Source organism: Xiphias gladius, chromosome 9, assembly GCF_016859285.1.
Source record: "Xiphias gladius isolate SHS-SW01 ecotype Sanya breed wild chromosome 9, ASM1685928v1, whole genome shotgun sequence".
Lineage (NCBI taxonomy): Eukaryota > Metazoa > Chordata > Actinopteri > Istiophoriformes > Xiphiidae > Xiphias > Xiphias gladius.
Genome location: NC_053408.1, coordinates 5,743,928 through 5,767,237, shown reverse-complemented (window position 1 = coordinate 5,767,237; position 23,310 = coordinate 5,743,928). Strand labels below are relative to the sequence as shown.

The 23,310-nt window shown below is 41.6% G+C and overlaps 1 protein-coding gene across 1 annotated transcript in view; it reads left to right on the top strand.

The window, feature by feature from the left end:
* Positions 1-18,941, top strand: part of LOC120794343 (heparan sulfate glucosamine 3-O-sulfotransferase 3A1-like) — a 31,706-nt gene extending 12,765 nt beyond the window's left edge. The window contains exon 2 of the mRNA XM_040135329.1: positions 17,927-18,941. Within this exon, the coding sequence (XP_039991263.1) occupies positions 17,927-18,548 (622 nt within the window). The 3' untranslated portion in view covers positions 18,549-18,941. The remainder of the gene's footprint in view (positions 1-17,926) is intronic.
* The last annotated feature ends 4,369 nt before the right edge of the window (positions 18,942-23,310 follow it).

The window sequence follows — 23,310 nt, the reverse complement described above, 5'->3', positions numbered from 1 at the left end:
AAAGACATGAAAATTTGAAAAATTCACTGTTTAATTTTTGTTGACCAACACTGAGGGTGAAATTACTAAAATTTGACTAAAACTCATATTCATTTTCGTCAAAAGACTTTATGAACAAGATTAACACTGTATCACTGCTTGCAAATGAAAATTGAAAAATGATTATGAATCTCCTGCTTTAGCTCTGAAGAGGAAGTCGTGTTTTTGCTGTCCTCCCACTGTTTCCCACAGCTCTACAAAGTCAGCGGGGATCCTGATTGCTTGTCACAGGGATTTATAGGCCCTCAAATCGCTGAGCAGAACCACTTCCTGTTTTTCCTGTGTTTACCGGACACACAGGCGGGCGACCGCGTATTTGATAAAAAGTGATTTATTTTAATTTGCTTATCTGCCTAATTGATGTCCCCCAGGCCTCCCTGACGGCCATAATTTCATTGTACAAACAATTTAGACAAGTTTGATTAACACAAATGAGAGTTCAGGGCCCCCACCGGTTTAAATGTTGTTCCTACACATTTGGAGTCACGCTTTTCTTCACACTGACTCCGTCTGGCTAAGCCCTTGTGCCACACTCATTAATAACCGCTCTCTATCACAATGGACAGTAGCCAGACAAAAAAAGCCTTAATTATCACTCTATTAATCACAATGAAATACTATTGCACTATTTTACTTTGACTACAAAAGTGCCTTATGTGAGATTTAGACATTCAAAATGTCAGGATGCCTGTTTTGTTTTAATCATCATACTGTAATTTAACATGCGTTTCACACCTTTAGCCCACTGGAATGAGCCAATATATGGCTGATTTAAAATCCTTACCTTCAACCAGATTCTCATTACGGCCATTGAGACGCAAGTGTATTGATTTTGCTGTTCAGGATTCACCGCAAGCATTGATTTATGGCCCTTCCGAGACAACCGTGTGTAATTAGGCTCATAATGTCAAGGGTTCACCCGACTATCCCCTTAGCTGTAGTGGTCCTCATTGATGATTCTGTGCTTTGTTTCGCCTCGCCAAATGTTATGCGGGCGCTAATGGAGAGGGCCCAAACGCACACGCACACGCACTGGAAATCACATATGCACGCACACACGTGCACGCACAGACCCAGTGGCTGTCGTGGGCAGGTCCGTTTCTGACATACCATTTATTACATCATGTTATTTTCCACTCAGCCCAGCAGCAGCAGTGAATATTCTCTTTCACCGACCCTTTTTTTTTTTTGTTCTTATGTTTCATTTCTCTTTCTTGTATCCAATTGGCTTTTAAACAGGGTCGTTTCTGGCAAGGCGTAGATCCAGCAGGAGGGATTTCCCCCTCACCCACAAAGCTTTTACTTCTGGCAATTGAGTGCCAGTGTGCGTTTCTAGCTCTCCCCGATGAACTCTTGGATGCACATTACAACAAAAATGGCCCTTTATAAGAGCTCTTTTGAGCCTCTAGGTGAATGTACCAACACGCACATGCAGACGCACCTCAAGAAGACATACCATCACAAACATATGTTTGCACTCAACCTATAACACACTTCCGCAGAGAAAAACATGCAAGCACTGTTGAATACATTTTTACATACACACACATACAGGTATTCACTGGAGAAAGCACTCTCATGAAGGACTGTGTTAAACACTTGCTACAGTAGTTGTTTGCAACACTTACTTTTGCTTCACCACCATTTATTCTATAGGTTTATTATTGCATTACAGACCCATAATCTAAACGCAAATGTGATTGAAAGTGGTTCATAATAGCCTCCATTCGACTGTCATGAATATGAATGGCATTAATATGCATTTCGTTTTGGTTTGCTTCTTTTCACCGCATATGTGTTCTCTTGAATGATCGTGCACACCCTTCCCCTCCTCATCATTGTCTTTACACTCTATTTATTTATTTTCTAATTGCAGTTTGGATGGACCGTATTTATTCATGCCACAGCCTCTCTCTCTGTATGTAAGGCACATCCGTCATTCAAGCCTGACAGAGTTTGACTCAATAACAGCGTAAATATCCAGCCATTATCTCTCAGTGGAGTACTCCCTCAATGTTAATGTGTTTTTAGGACAATTACATCAATCTGAAATATTGAAAAATAACCCCGATTGATAACATGAATCATCAAGCCTGTGTCCCCTCCCCATTGAACAGCTCATTTGCTATATCCATGGCAATGTGCTGGGGAGCTGCGTACATGCAATCGCCTGCTCGCATGAGATCAGTTTATGGCACTGGCTTGGTAATCGAAAGGGTGAGAATTAGAACATTCGTTACTGGAACGATACGGGAAAACAGCTACATAGGCCTTGCCTCTGTAATGCCGTACATAAATACACCACAGGCCTGCTCGTAAAAGAATGAAGTGCAACATCCCTCATGGAGATAACCGTTAATCTATAGCTGTTCAAGTGTAAGAGCCTTTCAGTCAGTCTTCTAGCTCAGACTCCAAGGCTTAACCGTTTGAGCGCTGGAGGTAAAGTATTAAAATGAAGCACAAGTTCTGCGGAATAACCGGTTCATCTGGAGACCATGGCAGTAGGCTTAAAAACAAAAAAAATTCTACTATGTGTCGGGTGTCCTGGTGGTCGAGTGGTTCAAGACCAAATGCGTACCACGCAACCGCGACATTCCCAATTTCGATTCTGGTTGGGCACCTTTGTCGCTTGTCATAACCCCCCCTCTCTCCCTGAGTTTTCTGTCAGTCTCATTTAGCCAATTGATCGGTCGATTGACAGAAAACGAATTGGCAACAATTCTGATAATCAATTAATGATTCAAATCATTCTTTCAAGAAAAAATACCAGATACTGCCTAGTTACAGCTTCTCATTTGCAAGAATTTATTGTTTTTCTTTGTCGTATGTGATAGTAAATAGATTTTTATTTTGTTTCTGACTGAACAACGTATTTAAAGACATCAACTTGGTCTTTAGGAGATTGTAACAGATTTTTTTTTTTTTTACTATTTACTGACATTTTGTAGTTCAAACAATCAATCTGTTAATTGAAAAAAAAAATCGACAGTTTAATTTATAATGCACAATAATACCTAAGTAATAATTGAATTGAACACACCATTATACAAAAAATAAAGATTTGGGCAGGAGCTCATGGAAGCCAGGCAGGAATCACTACGTTGTTGCTGCACCAGCAGTTCTTCCTGGTTGGTCAGGATGCCTGTGCATGGGGTGGGTGGCATCAGGGGGACCCCTCCTGGGTAAGCTCCTTGTTGGCGGGTGAAAAGGGGATGACTACATGTGTTGAAATGACCTCACCAAATCGGGGAACAGAACAACAGAAAAGTGAAATAAAGATAAAACAGAGATCTCTTGGATATGGCAGATGAGCCAGATTTGATCTGATTTTAAAAACGGCACACCATTTGCGTTGGTGATTTGGTGTCAGTTGTGCTTCTCTGCTCAAACTGTCTATCCAGTTTCAGCAGAGCGCCCCTTTTAGCAGGGAGCAAAAAAGAAACCTCCACCACACTATGTACATGGCCCTAACCCTGACAATGAGGTTTTGCCCTGTAATTACGTTCTATTTCTAAAACCATCCATCTTTGCTCACAGAGAGCTGACAGGCTAAAACATTAGCACGTTGTCAGCAGCTCGTCAGACGCCACATTTCTCCCTTACACTTCATATTATCTTGCATCCTCGATCCAGCTTCCCAGATGGGGTTACCTCTTTACAGTCTGGGGAGGAAGAGGAGGTGTTTTCCTGTTGCGCAGCCAGTTTAGCTCAACTGTGGTGGGGCCTCCTGGTTTCTCACTCGGGGTCTGTTGAATTCTGGGTCACAGCCCAGCCCCAGGCAACCGCTGACCCCACATTAGCCATTCTGTGTCGTTTTAGCCTCTGTGACATTCCACGGTGGATAATTTTTCACCTTTTCTTTCAGCGACAACCTGTTCTTCATCTCGCCCCACCTCGCTGGCACTGCTTACAATCACCGTGAGCTTGGGCAACTACCGCTGATAGCATTGAAACTTCACACACCACAACATCACCTGCTCGTTATGTATGGTCCTGCTTCCTCAACAGAAATGAGCTGCACGAAGTTCCATTTTCCCCAGGCTATTTATTTAATGGATAATGTGAGGGACGCAAAATGGAAATCATGCATTCGACCATTTCTTTAACCCTGACTCCTCCCTGCCTGCCTTCCCGAACTGCATTCATTTTCATCTCCGGTGAGCATAAATCATTTTGGTAACTTGTTATTACCAAACTCATTATTTATTCTCCAGGATGTTTAAGGAGAAGCAAAAAAAAAAAAAATTCCTATCAAATATTTAAAGCTCCTAGATGGGAGTAAGGGAACATAATCTTCATCTGCCTCTGTCTGTGTCTCTGTGGCACTACAATCTAGGGAAAAAAAGCCAGATAGATTGTGTGAGCCTGTTTGTAATGAGTTTATGTCAAAAGAAGCGATAAGAGGGAGCATTCATACATGCTAATCTCTGCCCCTCTCTGCTTCTCCTGTGGTGCGAGCTCACTGGTGTGCTCCGCTGTAGCTTGGCACAAAGATGAGGAAGGCGATGTGATGGTGCCAGGCGCTTTGTATTCTGATCTTGGGAGTAGAGGGATGGAGGGAGGGAAGCAGGAGGAGGGAGAAAATGAAATGCGGAAAGGCAGTAGACAGAGAGGAAGAGAGCTTGGAGACAGTGCAATCTCCGATACTGCTGTCCACCTGATGCTTGACTCTTATCCCCAGCGTTCTCCCCTCTCCCAGTATCTCACAATGTCTAGCTGCCTTTCCTTTTTTTTCCCCCTCTTACTCAGTCTAAACAGAAACTTGAGCTCGCAGGTTTTGTATGTGTTGCATATGCGCAGCACTGTTTTGCTATCTTGTTAACTTCTTGTTCAGCTAGGTAAGCTTAGACTCTTGACTCCACGTGCACCTAAAAAACTGTTTAAAGTCGACCGTCAAATATTTGGCTTTCATTATGTTACAGCTATCGAATTTCGTGTGGAAATTATGTTCTACAGCCTCTTGTCCTCTGCTGCCTATAGGGTCCTGAGACAAAGTACTGTAAGTAAGTAAAAACTCTCGACGCAGTTCAGCACGATGGTAGCTGAAACTGACACAAGCTCTTGGCTGTGAGGGAGTCAACAATGTCTGAGAGTAAAATAGAATGATGTTCTGAGTTCACAGTGAGACGATCTGCCAGCCCGTCTACTCCAGCTCTGTTGGCTAAGATACTACCTGACTAATTTTGGCATCTCTATATGCTTGCATTTGAACAGAACAATGACTGCTTTTCAGAAGTTGTTCTATTTTAGAAAATCCCAGGCGGTTTACAGTCAGAGCTCTCAGAAGTATGCCAACGAGACTCAGACTCAGGGCTTTCAACCTGTCTAGTTCTTATTTTAATTGTGTGTGTGTGTGTGTGTGTGTGTGTGTGTGTGTGTGTGTGTGTGTGTGTGTGTGTGTGTGTTTGGTACAGTAGAGTATGATCTGGAAAGCCGTTGTGCCACTGTATTATTATCAGTGCATTAATATGCTTACCTGTGTTGTGGGTATGAGATAGAAATACTGTGGAAGATTAAAGCAGACACTCTGAATAAGATTTTGGTTTTTAGGACACACGTGACATTGTCGCTACAAGCCATTCATCCTGTGGAAATGTGCATTGTGTGGTTAAAGTGATGTGACAAACATTCTGATTTATAATGTAGTAAGAATGACACACACACTTGCAGCACAGTCACCATTGCACCCAGCTCTTCCTCATTCTTCCTTCCTTCCTTAAGCCTTTTTTTTAATTCTCACTCCCCGGAGTTGAATCCCCCAATACCTCTTTTTTGGTTTTTTTTTCTGTCTTCACCTTTTGTTGAGGCTGGTAATATTCTGTATTTTTCTCGGTGTCAACAAATTCAATGAAAAGAGCAAAACCAACAATGAATTGATCCTACTAACAAGCACTGTGTGTGTAATCAAAGCCTGATATAGCTCATTTGTCTGTGCTATAGACCTCCATTGCCGTTCAAAATCTATTAAAAACACTATCTATGAGCCACACCATTACACTGGGTGACATGTTCCTTCATTACCATGAACATGGGGAATGTATTTGATTTTTAATCGATCTCCCACTCACCGTCCCCTTGCCGTAAACACTCACTAGTGCACCAGACAGCTATTAATATGTGGCTGAAAATAGTCCCCAATAAATGCATTATTTTCACAGGTTTGAGTAACTTTAATCCAATATAGTGATCGGCCATTTTAGGAAAAGACTGAGCCTTTAACCGTTATCTGTGAACTGTTTTTAAAAGATTTACATTCTCTAGGAACCAATGAATGGTTTTCACATACAGGTTAGGGATCGTGGATAGTAATGAGAGATGGGCTAATGCATTGATGGTTTTGGTCTTTTCATGGGATTTGATGACAACAAAAATTAGATATAGAATAAATGCAGACTTGTCTTGACTGTAAATGCTACACAACAGTGCAGCCTTTTTAAATGCTCCTCCCTATAGGTAGCCATGACAGTAAATCATTCATTTTTACTGTAGCTCCCACACCGGATGTCGATCAACTGTTGTGGTGAAACGCAAAAACATAGCAAGTCTTAACTGCTGTGTCTCTTCCAGCATAATGAAAACAGATGCAAGCAAACACTGCCGAGGATTAAAGACAGCTGAGAGTTGTTGATTGTTCGTGTGCCAGAGCTTGAAATAAGCTACAGTTCATCATTGTGCCCACTGTCTCAGGGTGTTTATAGCAGGATAGGTTAATGGAGCAACACCTGATAAGGAGATAGGCTCCACTGACAAAAAGAATGATACCGGTTTTAACCTAACACGATAACAGACACACATGTTGCAGCATGATTAATACTGAATTGCACTAGGTGCATTTTTGAACAAATTTTAAACAAATGACCATGGCACCTTTTAAGCACATTCCTAGGAGTTTGTTGACCGAATGTTCTTTGTGTGTGAGACACCCTCTTGAGTCCACTCACGAATACTTGCAGTGATAACTATAATGGAACCATTGTCTCTGATTTTACAAGACTGTGTTTAACAAGCTGCATTTTGGAATACTTACTAGATCATAGAGGAAGGGCTGAGGACTAAAGCAGAGCAGAACAATTTTCCTTCCTCAGAATATAGAAGAGAATATCTAAGAAACGGCAGCATGTTCTCGTGGAGCCAGTCCTCGAGCCCAAAAACCTTTAACAGGAAAAATGAAAGTACAGTACACCACCACAAAAAAAGGACTGAACATTTGGTGAGGTTTCGCCCCAATAATTAAAGACAGTGTCAAATGGTTTGAGTGTTTGTTGGTGAAATCAATATCGCCACACTGAAATGGAGAAATGTTCAGGAATGCTAGTGCCAGCGTGTCTCTCAGTCAACAATGAGAGAAGGGATTGTCTTTTTGCCAGCCCATCATTTTACAGCTGTGTTAGTAGAATGATCTGAAACCGGGCTTAAGTTATCAGACTTTATCCTTTATATTTTTTAAATTAGAAGCTTTTATGCCTTTTTCTGAGCTCTAATATTTGATTTGCTTCTTTTCTCAGCATGGACAGGGGCAGCGACAGTGGAGGCACTCGCACAGGAAGTGCGCCAGCAGAAATGTGGCTAATAGCGAATATCTTTTTAGTGACAGTCTGTACGGCACATTCAGCAGACCGAAATGTTTATATTGAATGTTTCGGCAGCTTGAAAATCACCATGGTAATGGTCTCAAAGACAAAAGCCCTAGCCTTTTGTCATGGGTAATTATCGCAGAGCAGTCCCCTCAAAGACTTCCATTTGGCTCTGAACAAATTCACATTTAATTTTGCTCGCATGCATTTGACACAGGGCTTTTTATTTATTTATTTTTTGTATTCAAATCAGGCTTAAATGTGGAATTTAAATACCCATTGAAATGGTTTCTGGTTGAGGCAAGTGGTTCTCTGTAATTTTTTTTTTTTTTCTCTCAGATTATTTCAATACAAGAAACTATAGAGAAGATAAGGAGAGCCATAGAAAGACCACTTGAAATATCCTAATGAAGCCACCCTCACTATATAAGCGAACATTCAAGAAACACAATAACTTGAAAATGAGCTTTGGTATTAAGCTCAAGTTTAGGTGTCTTATCTCCCACAAGCTGTTGAGACCTTAAAAACTGACTTGGCAGAAAGAAAAATAGCAGCGAGCTGATCCCACTGAAGTGTCATCTCCACACGCTCTGTCTCATACTCCATGTAACTGAACAATTGGGTCAGAGAAATATGAAAAAGTAATGTGAGCGCTGTGTCTAAGAATCCACTCATAGAGTAGACACATACACCCCGTGTGATGACATTAGATACAATACACAGCTCCTCTTTGGGTTATATTTAGTGGTTAGGTCTTATAGCAATTTTGTTTAATGGAACACAAATCGCTAAATTCAAAATTTACCCTCGTCTCTGCTAGCTGCCTTCAGTTTGTGTGGGTTTTTCAGACTCTCTGGGCAGTAATCACAATCGGTTCCACATCTCAGCTAATTCAGACACAGGCTTTTACTTGGCTTACTCTCGCCACATTTTACAGCCACCACTGAAATGCATCCAAGTGATCACATGTCAGTGTAATTGCACCTATCCCAATGAAAATCCAGGTACAAATGCACCAAAGCAGCATTGTGGACAGATTAAAATTCAATTGCTCAAACCGCTTGGGGAGCTGTAAAATAGAACTATTTCAAGCCACGGATGTATTTTTATACTTCACCCAAATCAGTGTATCGCCAGCAATGTTACAGATGGTACAGATTTAAACTGAGCAGTACTGAGAGAAAATAAACTGCTTTAGGCTGCGGGAGAAACATACATAGACTTAGAACCAAAGAATAAATGGAAAATCACTGCATATGTAAAATGTTTGAGTTAGCCAACAAAGAGGGAAAGCGGTTAAGAATTATTCTTACATACACAGACCATTGCCTACTATACAGTACGTGTCACTCAAATTTGGCTGGCATTTTGTATACAACACAAGCCTTGTTTTTCAGCCGCCCTAGTAGCATGGCTCCAAGGACGTTGATTGGTTCGCCACATTTGCCCCTGGCTGAAATGCATCGGCAGCACAGACGTTCGTGGTCTCCAGAGGATGTAGCATACTGAGCGTGAAAAGTCTCAACAGCTATTGGATGGATTGTCAGTTACGTTAACATTGCCCTCGCCGAAGTAATGTCTCAGATCTGGGCTCAGAGCAACAGCATTAGAGCCAAGTCGGATGATCAGACAGGTTGAACACAAGCCTGACTATCTAAACCAATTTATTCACAGGTAAAACTGGAAATGCAGGTACCATTCTCTCATTGCACAGGAAAACTGTTTGCGCACAACTATGATAAGTTTGGTAGGTCAAAGTTAAACCAGGAGGTCGGCCTGTAAACTGATTGATGTTTACAACCGTCTGTGTAGTAATTTTACCATTTGACTTCATTTTCCCCTCCAAGCACTGTGTGTTTAATGTTTGTTCAACACCTGTATGATTGTTTGACCATTTGTATTTCTTGCCAGAACTATCCTACTTTGGGATAAAATTATATAATCGTGTAAAATGTCAGTTGGAAATGGGAATATTTCTGACTGTGTTTTATTTTATTTATTTATTTCAATTTTTGCTCTCTCTCTCTCTCTCTCTGTCCATCATCACTCTCACCCACCTTACCGACTCCTCACCTCGACCCCGCTCTTCTGGGCTGACGTGCAGTCCGGATCAAGAAGTGGTGTGTCTAAAAGGCTTCAGGTGGCTTGAATGTGTCCTGCATCCTTTCTGCTACCCTCAGTCACTCTTTTACTACGGCAAGAGAGGGTGAATAATTCACCAGCAAGTTGCCACAAAGATAAAGCTTATTTTTCGGCCCCTTATGCAATAAACCAGGGACTTACACTCAGCACCAAGGAAAAAAGGGGGATTCTGATAAAAACACTGCTGATAAATTTATAAGAACATACTGCAAAGCTAACTCTATAAATTTTTTACTAAATTGCATAGCGGTTGTTGTATAGAAAAAAAGAAAGGTTCAGTGGTAAGGCGGGTGAACAGCAGGGAGATTTATTTATACAAGTTTTTGTGTAAAAAATGTTTTTACTACAGTGTATGATACAATATTATTCTTGTACTCCATATATAATCAAGTTCACCCAGTAACAAAAAGCATAGGTCTGATTATTTTTTCTGTCCAGACCCTTATTTATGAGGTCTGTAATATTTGAGTGCATATGAAAAAATAGAAATTTTTCAAGTGTAGCCAGACTTTCAACAGAGATAAATTGCACTGGCAACAGGCCAGAACTTTTGTTTTGCAAACCTTGTGTTCGAGGCTAGAAGTGTGTGTTCGAATACTTTCACCAGGTTCAACACTTTGAACACAACATTGTGAGACTTTGTATGATTTCCCAACTTGACTTTCTCCAGTATACTTTTGTGTTGTTGATTCACGTTCCTTTTTTTGTTTTTCCCTCTACCTTGGCCAAAGAGAGGACAGCAGGCTTTATCCTGTGTCCCACTTGTCTTTTCCTTTTAACATCACTGGGAGGTTTTTAACGAAGTTGATTTATTAATGACACTAAGGTTTAAATTTAAACAATTTTTCCATTTTCGATCTAATTTCCAGATCTCCTCCCACACGGAACCACAACAAGCTTTTGAAACTCATTCACATCCTTGTCTTCTTATGTGAAACATGCCTAATCATCAATCTGACAATGAATTTTCTATTATTTAGAAGCTGATATTTTTGATCCGCAAAGCTCACAGTGTCCACATTGTTATCTTACGTGTCCCCAGTGTCATGCAGGGTTTCCTACTTAGCCTTTATCTAAACCTTGTCATTTCCCAGAGGAAAACAGTAGACCCTGTCCTCCCATGTTTCTTTCCAAGAATAGACGACTCTCTTATCTTGTAATTGTATGTCCCTCAAAATTACTTCCTATCCCCTACGGTTCCCATGTACCACTCCAATTCCACTCTGTATTTCCAAAAGCCCACCCTGGATAATTTCTTCCTAACTCAAAGTACAAATTGCTGGAGAATTTGCTTGTGAATCATGACTAAAAAAATTAGGTTCTGTATTTTTTGACAAAGCACGACTCCAGCCAGGGTCCAAAAGGGGGAGGAAAGATAACATAGTACAGTACAGGTACCACATAAAGATGTATAATAATAATGAGACTAATATTTATAATAATAGGGTCAGTAATAATATTAAAGAAAGTAAACATAATAATAATAATGATAATCATAATAATGACGTTACGATGGGTAACGTTGCAGCTGTTGAAGCTAATGTGTTCGAGTTTTCGCGGCCTTCAGTCGATTCTGTTTTCGTACAATGCGTTCAAACCCAAAACGAGCAGGTCCTATTTGTCACCTCATTGTATTGGCATTGCTTTAATAAAAAAAGCCTCTCTCTCATCACCCTCTTATCTGTGAAAAGCATATTCTCGTTAAATTTTCCTTTAGTCGTACTTGCACCGTGATCTTCATTTCTGCTTTTTTGTTGCTCTACTCCGACAATGTGCCGCCACATACTTGGAGACTCTCTTAGTAGTTTGCACTTAAAGCTAGGTTTAGCTCGAGGCAGCGTCCCCGGCGCCCAAAAGGACGTCATCATGTCTCTTTAGTCGAGCTGTAGCAACGATGGGCAGCGAGGATCAATCAATAAATTGCAAAATGTAGTCAATCAACTTATGTGATGAAGGTTTGTGGTGAAGTAGGCCTATTTCAGCAACCCGCCAATGGCAACTGACCTCATTTCTTTTATTCACCATCGTAGATATTGACTTGCATTTGGCGAGTGGCGAGTGCAAATTTTGGACCCTGACTCCAGTTATTTTAAGCTAATGCCCCTGTCTTCATCATACTAAAGGATTTTGATCATGATGGGAGTAAATCACTGGGAACAAACCCCTAAAACAATGGTCAAGGCTGTATCAAAACCATTTGAGAAACCCCAAGATGATTTTCAGAAATGATGGTTGACTATAAAGTAAGCATTTTTGCACTGCTTTTAAGTAAAAAAAAATTTGAGTGTCCATTGGACCAATTACACTTATATGAACCAAGTCATAAAAAATGTATGTTGTTAGTACGATGAAATCAGAATTGAGTCAGAATGCATCACCGTGATGAAAAATAATTCAAATATAGAGTTCAGTTTAAAGTTTTCCTTTTTAAACAGAGCTCCCACTCATGTACAAAGGGAAGCCGAGAGCATTCGAAGTTTCATCAGAATCAAAAGCAACATTTGATTTCGGTGGCTCACACACCTTCGACCAGGGAGCAGGAACAGACCTTTTTCACAGCAGACATTTTGGCCTGTCATAGCAGGAAAAGAACAGGTGTAATTGAAAATATTAAACACAACTGCATTCCATTTAGGTGAGCTGTTTTCAGGGTCCTGATATTGGGTCCTGGTCCTGGTATCGTGCATGCCGGCATTGGCACACTGATTGTCCTTGATCTGATTTGGAGCCCTAACAACAGAAACACAGAATACACGAGATACGTAATTTTGTTATCGATGTGATTCAGACGCAGTAATCCTTTGTAGCCATATTGGTGGAGTAGTTAACTGTCCAGGAGGAGGGAGGATTTAGAGCTGTAAAGTGCAGGTGTGCAGGCAAAGGTGACCCAGTGTATGAGGATTATAAATCCAGTGGATGGAGAAAAAAAAAAGGGTTAGGTGGGCTGATCCTGGAGGACTGGGGCTGTCTGTGTCATAAAATGGACGCTTATTCTAATCAGGACTGTCTGCTGCTGGGAAGATCACATCTGTAATCCTTCAATTATAAATAGTTGGATCTCTCATCATCCAGCCTCGGCTGATGAAACTGGCCGCATTGCACAACTCTCTGCTGACCCCTAAAAAATGTGACTACTACTAAGGGAGGTGAATTAGAGTTTATAGCAAACATGTCATTTTGTCATTCATTAGTGTTTCCATGCGAATCTCAGACTAATATGCAGAGGCTGTTACACACCAAGAGCCCACCTCATATATTCGCTGCCACGGTCGACAGAGCAGTAAAGCTCCGAGTTCAGAGGAGTGGGCTTTCCCCCTCACCGCACAGCAGCCATTACTCTAAATCACCCCCCACCTACACCTCCATCCTCCTCCTCCTCCTGTCTCTCTGACCTCCGCTACCATCCAGTGACCTGGAAAATATCTGGTGAGGCCGAGGTACCAGGAGCGGCGCTGGCCCTTGCTTCGCCTGCAAACAGCAGAAATACTGAGCCAATTACAAGATTATTATCTGGTGGTAAGGGCAGGGGAACACTGTGGGAGTGTATTTATGCCTGCCAGGGCTCCCTGCTGGAAGAGGAAAAATGAATCAAAGGCTTGTGGGGGAGAAGTGGACAGAACTCATGCCCACTTGCCTGTGTGTCTTTACAACTCCTGTCAATCGACAGACATTGGCCCTGGTCCAAGGCCCTTGCTGAAAGGTCCAGGATACCACCAGGAAACGGCCCATTCGCAGCTGATCACTTGTTAGTTTTTTCACTCCCCCCTATCTCAAATGTCATGCTGTCATATTTGTGTGCACCCAATTTACAGTAAATAAGACCTTATGGCACGTTCATACTCTTTTGGCATTTATATAACAGGCAGACATGAGTCACAGCCTGTATATGAGGGAAGAGTTGAGTTGGTTTGCGAGCGAAATTCGTTCAGTAGGGAAACGAAAGCAGCAATGTATCAGGCCCTTTATTCCGATGCGGTTACTTTATGGACCAGCCTACAAAGGACGCATTGAGTGATGTACTGCACGTTACTGTGTACATTGGAGTTGGTTTTTTAATAGGGAATACAGCTGCCTAAATGAGTCCTGGCATGTCTTTCCAGCTTGTTAGTTCCATATGAGAGGAATGACGTACATTTACAACATTTGTTTTGTTTTGTGATGTACACAAGCTGTTTGTTTGTAATTTTCTAAAGTTGTTAGTCATCCTATTTTTCCTTTCTCTTGTTTCTTTCCAGTACTTTAATGTATGCCAAAACAGAAAATTTGATTTAAAGGTAGGCCAAGGTTCATGTGCCATGTTTCTTATTTCGGTTTCGGTCTGTGTCTTGTTTCATGAGTGGATCCCGCTGCCTGTGTTTCATGCATCAGTGTGCTTAGGGAGTCATATTTTAGCAGCACGATGAAGACATCAAAGCAGAATCTGGAACTGCAGTAAATCTCAAGCACTTGGACAGTTTGTCATCTGTTACATCACCTACCCTGCCAGTAAAGTTTCATTAGAAAGCACTCCATGCTTTATGCTTTGGCTATAGAATGGAAAGAAATACCCTGGGGTAGTTCACTTACTTTAAAACCAATTGTTTCTTGTGCTTTTGCCCAACTGAAACCTAAAAGCTGAGAACTGAAGTTCTTTGTTTGTATAACATTGGTGAGCATTAGTCACATAAATGTTTCTTGATCGACAGAAGATTAATCAACAGTAGGACTGCGGCTAACAATTATTTTCATTATCGATTAATCTGCTGATTTTTTTTTTGTTTTTTTTTTTGTTTTTTTAATCATTTAGTCTGTTAAATGTCGAAACACTAGTGAAAAAAAAACTTAAAATTTCCAAGAGCCCAGAGTGACATGCTGGTCCAGTCCAAAACCGCCTTGGGCTCTGGGAACTTGTAGTGGGCATTTTTCAGAAAAGTTTGACAGCCTGTTTACTGTGCACCGCTTTTACACAGTAAAGTCCCACAGGTTTACAGGTCTTGGGAAGTACTACTACATGTGTGAATAGGTTGTATGAAACCTTTTTCGGCTCCAGAGGGAGCTGTGCAAAGTGATGTGACTTGAGGCACCGTCAGTTGGGTCTGGACACTACAGATTTGGAAATGAAAAAAAAATATGTAGGGGTGGAGTTAGAAAGAATTGAGCTTAATTTCGATGCTTTTTATTAAACTGTTCATCTTGAATCCAACAATGTTATAGGAGTGCAATGCTAAATCAGTGGAACACTTATTTAATCGAGAATAAAAAATATGTAGTTGCAGGCCTAGTATGCATGTTTACATTTCATTTAAGAAACAAAACAGGTAATGGGGTGCAACCAGAATCTTTTTCATATGACTGCGCTCCACAGAAGCACCTGAAACCATTCTCCAAATAACTATAAAATTTAAATTAACCTGAATACATGAGTTCTATTTGACTTCCATACTTCGACTTGACTCCCATGTTTCGACCAAACATGCCTGTCTTCGTGTAGCAAACCATATGACATACCTCAATGACCCTGACCCCTTACACACACACACACACACACACACACACACACACACACGCCCATCTCACCCTACCGAGTGCCCTCGCACCACCACACCACCGCTGTGAGTGCATTGGCCACGGAACAAGCTCGACAGATGCCATCAAATATGGATGCTTCCTTTAGTACAGGCTCATTATTTTTTCATAACACAATAATGTTCTCTTTTGCATCATAAAGTTGTGGTACTGTAAGGGCTCTTTCAGAAGTCTAGTGGTTCCCAAATCAGCATGTTGCCAATAGAGGCAGGAAGACATGCAGGAAGACTACCTGCATGCCAGCGTCAGGTATCCCCCATTTATCAATAATTAGTCTCCATGTTCTTTGTTATTGACTTGTCAGCTTAGTAGCCATTGCCTTCCCAAATGACACTGGGTTTGTTTTAAAGCACCGTTATATAGCCTCACTCTGGACTCTTGGGGCGATGGGGCAGAGCTAATGTGAGAGGAAAGGAGCCTTGTCCAAGTACCTAAACGGGTGTAGGAGAGGTCGCTGACATCCAGAGGACTTGGAGGGGGCCAGGGTTATGGTCAATGTTGCCAGCAGATGTTGAGACATCACAGCGCCTGTTTTGCCACTCTTGCTCTTATCGACCACTTCCTTCGTGTCCCCCTTGTGCTGACCCTGTGATCTGTTCCTTACAGAGAAAATCCACTCAGGATACTCAACCACGTAAACTGGATGCCTGAAGGTATTGACCCATGGCTTTTAGATCTGTTTCACTTCACATGCTGAGCTCAACCGGCAGCTGTTTTAAAGCCTGAAACAGCCATACGGAAAACTGGCAAAGACACACTTGTTCTGTTACCTCAGTAATCATGAATCTATCATAGTTTTATTTTAATTGTCAGTGTTTCGATGTTGGTTTCTTTTAACCACGACCACGATCATTCTCTAACCTATAACCAAGTCGTTTTGCGCTTAAACCTTAGTCATAGCAGTTTCGGATCAGAGAATGCTGTCATTTTTGCAACGCTGATTTGTCCGATGTTGTCCTGTTGATAAGGAAAGCTTGTAAGAGTCACTCTGGGTGGAATTTACAAATAATGTATTTTGTTGTTTAGTTGTTTAGGACTTGCTGGAGATAGGCCCTCAGTGAACCCAGCCGTCAGACTCATCATGACAGCTGGTGGCTTCTAGAAACACGCTCTGTTTGTGTAAAGCTTGGCCTCAGCAAACATCTCGGTGCCCTCTGTCTCATTTCATTCTTTGTATGTTAAATGGAGCATGATTGTTTACCAGCCTTTTTGCAAGGCAGAAAAACGGTTACCATCACATCAGAAAAAAAAGACACTCGCTGGTAGGCAGAAGCTGCACTTCGATCGTACGTGCTAGTGCTTGACACTTCATGATCATCTCACCAGATTGAAGTCTTGAGCACTGTCCAGTCTTCAGAAATTTCAGAGGACTTCCCTCCTTTAGGGTCTCAGTAGTCCTGTCATGGGCGGCCAACTGCGTCTACCCTGGGAGCAGACTGGGCCACTTTGTCAGTGCCAGTCCTCGCTTTAAGCAGCACCAGCCAAGCAGATGAATAATTGACGCCTGCATTCTGTACTTTGGTGAATTTTAAAGCTGTATTCTGCAGAGGCTCTAAATGGCAGGGGGAGGGTGTTAATCATTCATGAGCTGCTTTTACCCGCTTTGCTTAGAGTCCCTGTCCCGAAGACGGGTGGGCAGAAGGCAAGTGGAGACAGAGGAGTGGGAGTAGAGGGGTGGCATGGCCGAAAGGATAAGCCTGTTTCCCATATCTTTCTGCGAGGTTTTTTCAAAAAAAGTACTCAGGCAGAGATGAGGACATTTTGCCAAATAAAATATACCATCAAATGTTATAACCTCAGGGTATAACTAGTTGAACCTTTTTTCTCTAAGTATACTTTCATTTCTAGGATTTGATTTAGAGTTGAACACATTTAGAATACTAGTCTATGCCTGTGGTTACTGACTGTGTTCAGATTGCTCAAGTAGAACTGTTTATAACATCTACAAACAGGGCAAGTCTGTAATTCATGTTTCAAATAAACACAATTTTAAACCACATGTACAGCTACAGGAAAATTGCAGCACTGAAACAGTTTCTTGATGTTCTTCCACCATTTCTTGCAAAGGACGAAAGACACGAAGGTGATCAATTATGCTGAGGGGGCTTTTCGGCTCAAGTATTTAATATTTTATAGCAGGCACTACCATAGTATGGGTATTGAGATTGACATTCTTCTGTTCGCGCCATATGAGAGTGAAGAATACCCCCTTTCAAATACACCCATGGGAGTCCCATTCTTGATTTCATAAGCCCTCAGGCTACATTAAGAAACACTGGAAGTAGCATCTGCATACTATCACCGCAAGAGTGATAGACGAGCCCGAGCGTGGTGCTGTGCCAAAACTGCAAATCAACGTTTGGTCACACCTGATAGAGATTGAATAAATAAACTACTGTAAACAAACTGTTACCAGTGTTATTCTTGATTGATTGGATTCAGAGTTTTTGATGACTTAGCCTGAGTTCATCCAGTTGTAATGTTTATTGTAATTAGAGAGGTTGTACAACTGTGTCAGTTGCTCAGTGTTGCTGAGTCAGAGGTGCAGGTCAAACAAATATCTCACTTCCTTTGTTCCCCTCCTTGTTCTACGTTTTCCTTCTTAGGGAGCTGATGCCCAAGACCCTCGAGGGCCAGATCACCATGGAGAAAACGCCCAGCTACTTTGTGACCAGAGAGGCTCCAGCCCGGATCTCCGCCATGTCCCGGGACACCAAGCTGATTGTGGTAGTGAGGGACCCCGTCACCAGGGCTATCTCAGACTACACGCAGACACTGTCTAAGAAGCCTGACATTCCCTCTTTCGAGAGCCTCACCTTCAAAAACAGGACTACGGGGCTCATCGACACCTCATGGAGCGCCATCCAGATCGGCATCTACGCCAAGCACCTGGACAACTGGCTGCAGTACTTCCCCATGGACCAGATCCTGTTTGTGAGTGGCGAGCGTCTGATCAGCGACCCGGCCGGAGAGCTGGGCCGCGTGCAGGACTTCCTGGGGCTCAAGAGGATCATCACAGACAAACACTTTTACTTCAACCAGACCAAGGGTTTCCCGTGCCTCAAGAAGGCAGAGGGCAGCAGCAAGCCCCACTGCCTGGGCAAAACCAAAGGGAGGACCCATCCAAACATTGACCCTGAGGTGGTGCAGAGGCTACGGGACTTCTACAGGCCCTTCAACATGAAGTTCTACCAGATGACAGGGCGATTTTTTGGCTGGGATGACTGAATGTGTTCTCTGTGACACTGAGGACTGTCAGATAATACTACAACAAACTATTAGGGCCGCTCTAGGAGGAAAAAAGCAGAGATTCTGAGAATAAAGTCATAATACTTAAAGAAAGAAGTCATAATATTACAAAAAAACAGAACATTATAATTTTAGTTTAAAAAATATTTTGTGAATATCCTAGTACTCAGTTGTGCTGTCAAAACATGCTGTATTTATGGACAGTCGGGCAATGCTAAAACATGCGCATCTAATCTAATCTAGCCTATTGAATTTTTGGTTGTTGTAGTGTCAAAACATAACCTTTTTTGCATAACAATTATAACTTTATTCTCATAATATTATGAGCTTTTCTCATAGATTTATGATTTCAGTTTTTTAATATTTTGTAACACTGAGGCTTTATTCTGGTAAAATTTTGCCTTTTATTTAATTTTGTTTCTTTGAAATTTGCAACATAGTTAATCTTAATAATATATATTTTAAGTAGACTGAAATTTTATGATTTAATTTTTAAAAACTGAGAATGAAGTTATAATTTTACAAGAAAACAAGTTATATTTCAAGAATATAACAACCAAAACATTACACAGTGCAAGTATTTGGTTGTTATCAAAATAGCAAGACTGTTTTGTTGCAAAATATTATAACTTTTTTCATAAAAACCATCACATTATTCCTGCAATATTGTGAATTTTACTCAAACTTTTGACCTTACTCCATAAACTTTACGACTTTTCAGAAATATTCCGACTTTATTCTCAAAGTCTTATTTTTTTTTTTTCCCCAACAGTGTCCATATCTCTCTGTCGTAGAAGTATGGCCTCAGCACTAATCCTAAGCAATATGTGGCTGTTACGGGGGAGAAAGCGGCCCAGTCTCTCCTCAGTGGCACCCCCAATATGCAATCCTTCACTGTTATCATCATCAGAGCTGCCTCTAATCCACAATTATGGAGATGTTTTCCTCTAAAAAAAAAAATTGAGTTGTTGAGTTGTTGAAGGATTCGCGTCGTGTCCTTGCACTATCTGAAGAAACTGTTTTTGTTTTTGATTTTTTTGTTCGTTTTTTGTTTGAGGTCTTTGGCTGTGAGACAGTACTATTGTGCTTCTTTAAGAAGATGGGTGAAATCCAATTGTGTTCAGGGGCTTTTGATAAAAGCTCTTACTGAGTGATTTAATGCCATATTGTAAACATACATAGCTGCTTACAAATTTTCTAGCAAAAAGAATATGAAAAGATAAAAATATATGTATTTTTGAAAGGTATTTATTCAAGAAGTACACAAGCAGTATGTATGTATTTTGAATAACTCCTCTGTGATTATTTGCTCTTTTATTATTATGCTCCCCATGCCTTTAGAGTTTCATTTGTTTTATACTGAACACTAAAAACATGTTATCCTCATTTTAATTTCAGGTCATCCATTGTAATATGTATTTACTTTATGTGGACGAGCGTGGCAACACTCGTCTCCGATTAGCTTTTCAGTTCCAGAGCTGTGACTTTGTTATTTCAAGGGTTCTCCCAGCCTTCAGTGAATGAAGTTACAGGCAAAGATAGCACTCGCTATTATTCAAGCAACAGCGACTCCGGTGGAGGACAGAGACCTCCAAAGGGCCTTCCCAACCCGGGACTCAAATTTCCTCAACATGCCTCCCTGTGAACTGAATACACTTGATGTCACTGGCCTTCCTTGCCTCGAGGCAACGTGTGTGTGGAAGTCTTTTTAAACCCAGGGAGCATGAGAACAATGGCTGAGTTGTGTTCCTAATTTCTGTCTACTCGTATTGTGAGCTACTTTCTGAAAGCAGATGTTCCTCAAAAGACACAAAATCAACAGTGTTTATTGGTGTGAGCGTCAGAAAAGAACTTAATATAGATTTTTGGGGGGATTGCGTTACCAATCTAACTGTGCTGTTCTGACTGTTGTTTACTTCAAGTTGTTGGGATTTTTAAGGCACTCCTTAAATAAAAGATGTTATATGAAAATATTTTATTTACACTGGCCTTTATATATATTTTTTTTGTTTTTCATAACAATGATTCAAACTCAAAAATGAATGCATAAGAGTATGCATCGGTGTATAAGGATACCATATCCGCAACGCCAAGGAGAGAACATTACAGTCCTTGAAGTGTTGCTCACGCATCTAACAAGCTCAGCTTCCTGCAGAATCGTAACAGCACTCCCTTGCTCCTTTCCTATCTCCACTGGTACACCTTCACATATTGTCTCTGCTTATCTCCATCCAGCCTCCAGGGCAGAGTGTCAAAGGAAGCATTGAGGATTTTAAAAGATAGTTGCAATCTCCGTAGCAGCTGGAAGGCTCAGAGGTACAAGCTTTTGGGGGAAAATGTCAAGGAAGTTGGAGTGGAACTCCTGGGTCTTTTGGCTTCAGAAGGCAGTCTTAGCTAATTTGTATAATTTAACATGAAAGAGGATCGTTTATTCACGACATATAACAATACTGAAACAATCAGAGCAAATATTCAGATATTCTACTACTTAAGACAGACAGTTATTAAATCTGACTACACATTTTAATCACCTGTTCTGCGTGGCCAAAACATAGGACTTTATTATGCCCACACTTTATGGTCCCCAGTCGCGACGGGGTCCTCCCAACAAAAACATAGAACTCCGGGTAAGTTTTGTACATTGACAATTCCAATAAAGCTTTATTCAAACAAAATAATGGCAACCCCCAAAATGCTGACCAAGAACAAGAAAGGCAGCGTTACTCTGCGCAATTCTTTTTTGAACAGAAAGCAAGAAGGAAAAAAGTATATGTGCCTGCGGATAACCGATGCGGACAACGTGGTCCTCTTTGCGGCAAAGTCCCTTTTTATTCATTTAGCAGTCCAGTCTCAGTCGAGAGTGTAAAATCACAACTTTAATGTATTAATATACACTTCAGACAAGTGATCGTGAATCTGCTCAAGCTCACCAAGATTTCTGAGAGGAAATCCAGATCATTGATCACTCAGGCTGTTAATCAGCCAAAGTGATCGCCTTAAACTTAATGTTGAATTTTGGCACGACACTAAAATTAGCCAGGTTAATCTATCCAGCGTCTGCCAAGCTCTAAGGAAGCAATTTGGCAGTCATCATGTAGATACAAACCCCTTTTGAAAAGCAGTCTAACAGCTTCTAAAGAAATGAAGTTAAGACTACTGGACAATCTACTGGCATATATACCTCTACCTCCCCCTGATGATGGATAAAGTAAAATTGAAAGCTTGAAACAGCAAACATGCCTTTGTCACTGAAGGCTTAATGTAATAGTGTACATAGCATATAACAATCACAGCTTGTGCCTGAAGGAATGAGCTTGTTAGCTTAGTCTTCATGTCTTTTTCTATAAAGATGTCTCTGTTCCTCATTTCACCCCATCGCCATCTTTTTTTTTTTTCCCTCCTCCACACTACACACACCTGTATGTTTTTCCTCGCTAAAAGAATCTCTTGGCCTCGTCCTCCTGCAGGCTGCTGACTGATTTGAGGGAAAACTGCTCTGAGGGGCACTTTGTATGAACCACGAGTCTACGAAGTTTTGATGCTTATTCCTGCTAGCTGTAAGCATGCTAACATAATGCGACGTTAACAACCTGCACAGAGTTGTGGGAGTACAGGGAAGCGGAGGCTGAAGTCAGTTTGTTGACTTGTTCTCTGTGCTTGTTATTCCTTGCTGAGTGGGCCGGCAGAGCCCCTTCAGCGACGGTTGGGCACAGTAATAAAGAGAGAGTTTTCATCCTCAGGTTCAAGTCTGTGAAGGGCAGCTAGCTGGGAAAGAGAAAATGGAATGGCAACATCTGCTTGCGGGACAGCGCACAGACCACCCCTGTCAGAGAGCATTCGGCTCGGTGTCAAGGGCACGGACCCGGGGAGAAGTTGAAGTCATTGAAATTGAAACTAGAAATGTATTGAAAAGCAGCTTACCGCATGTGGTAGGTTTTTGTTGGGGTGGGACGAGCTGCTGCAGAAAGACAGGCATTTCTGGTAGATCTCTTTGATCTGCTTTCTCTCTCTTCTTAAATTCCCCTTTTTGCTTCTTTTACTCATTCCACCAATATGGCATCACTCCCCTTTGCAAACACATACATATATATAAAGACGCAGGAGCACCTGTGTAAAGTCACATGTGCACAATTAACTCGCGTCCACCCCCTTTAACTCTAACTAAGCTACCAAAACTTTCACTCATCCCGAGCCCCCTCTCCATACACGCAACTCTTGAGTTTTTGCACACGCCGATGTTACAGAAGTGCGACGAAAAGATGGGTGGGCTGTAAGATAACGGCCGCCAGCACTTTGGAAAAACACAGTTCTGAGAATGCGTGTGCGTCTGTGAGTGTCCTTGCACGTGAAGCGCCCCGGGCATCGTAAAGGCCACGTTAAACAATGGAGTAAAGGGATCAGAGAGATTGCTGTGAAGAAGGAGGCGGCGGGGAGAGCATTTGCGCAAACCCAGAATCACTTGTGCATTTTTCACGAAGCGCACATGCCCTTACGTGCATATGTGGCTTCACACTTTCATATTAATGCAAAATTGCTCACACACACACACACACACACACACACACACACACACACACGCATGCTTACCTAGCGGTTTCCACACACGAACACAGTCGCCACCCACTTCTGCCCCGCGGAGGGACATGGAAGGGATCAGACCTCTGTTTTCTCTAGATCCCAGACGAGAAGCCCTTAATCCCTGGCCTAGTCTGAGCAAATATCTCCGCCAGGCACGCTCCAC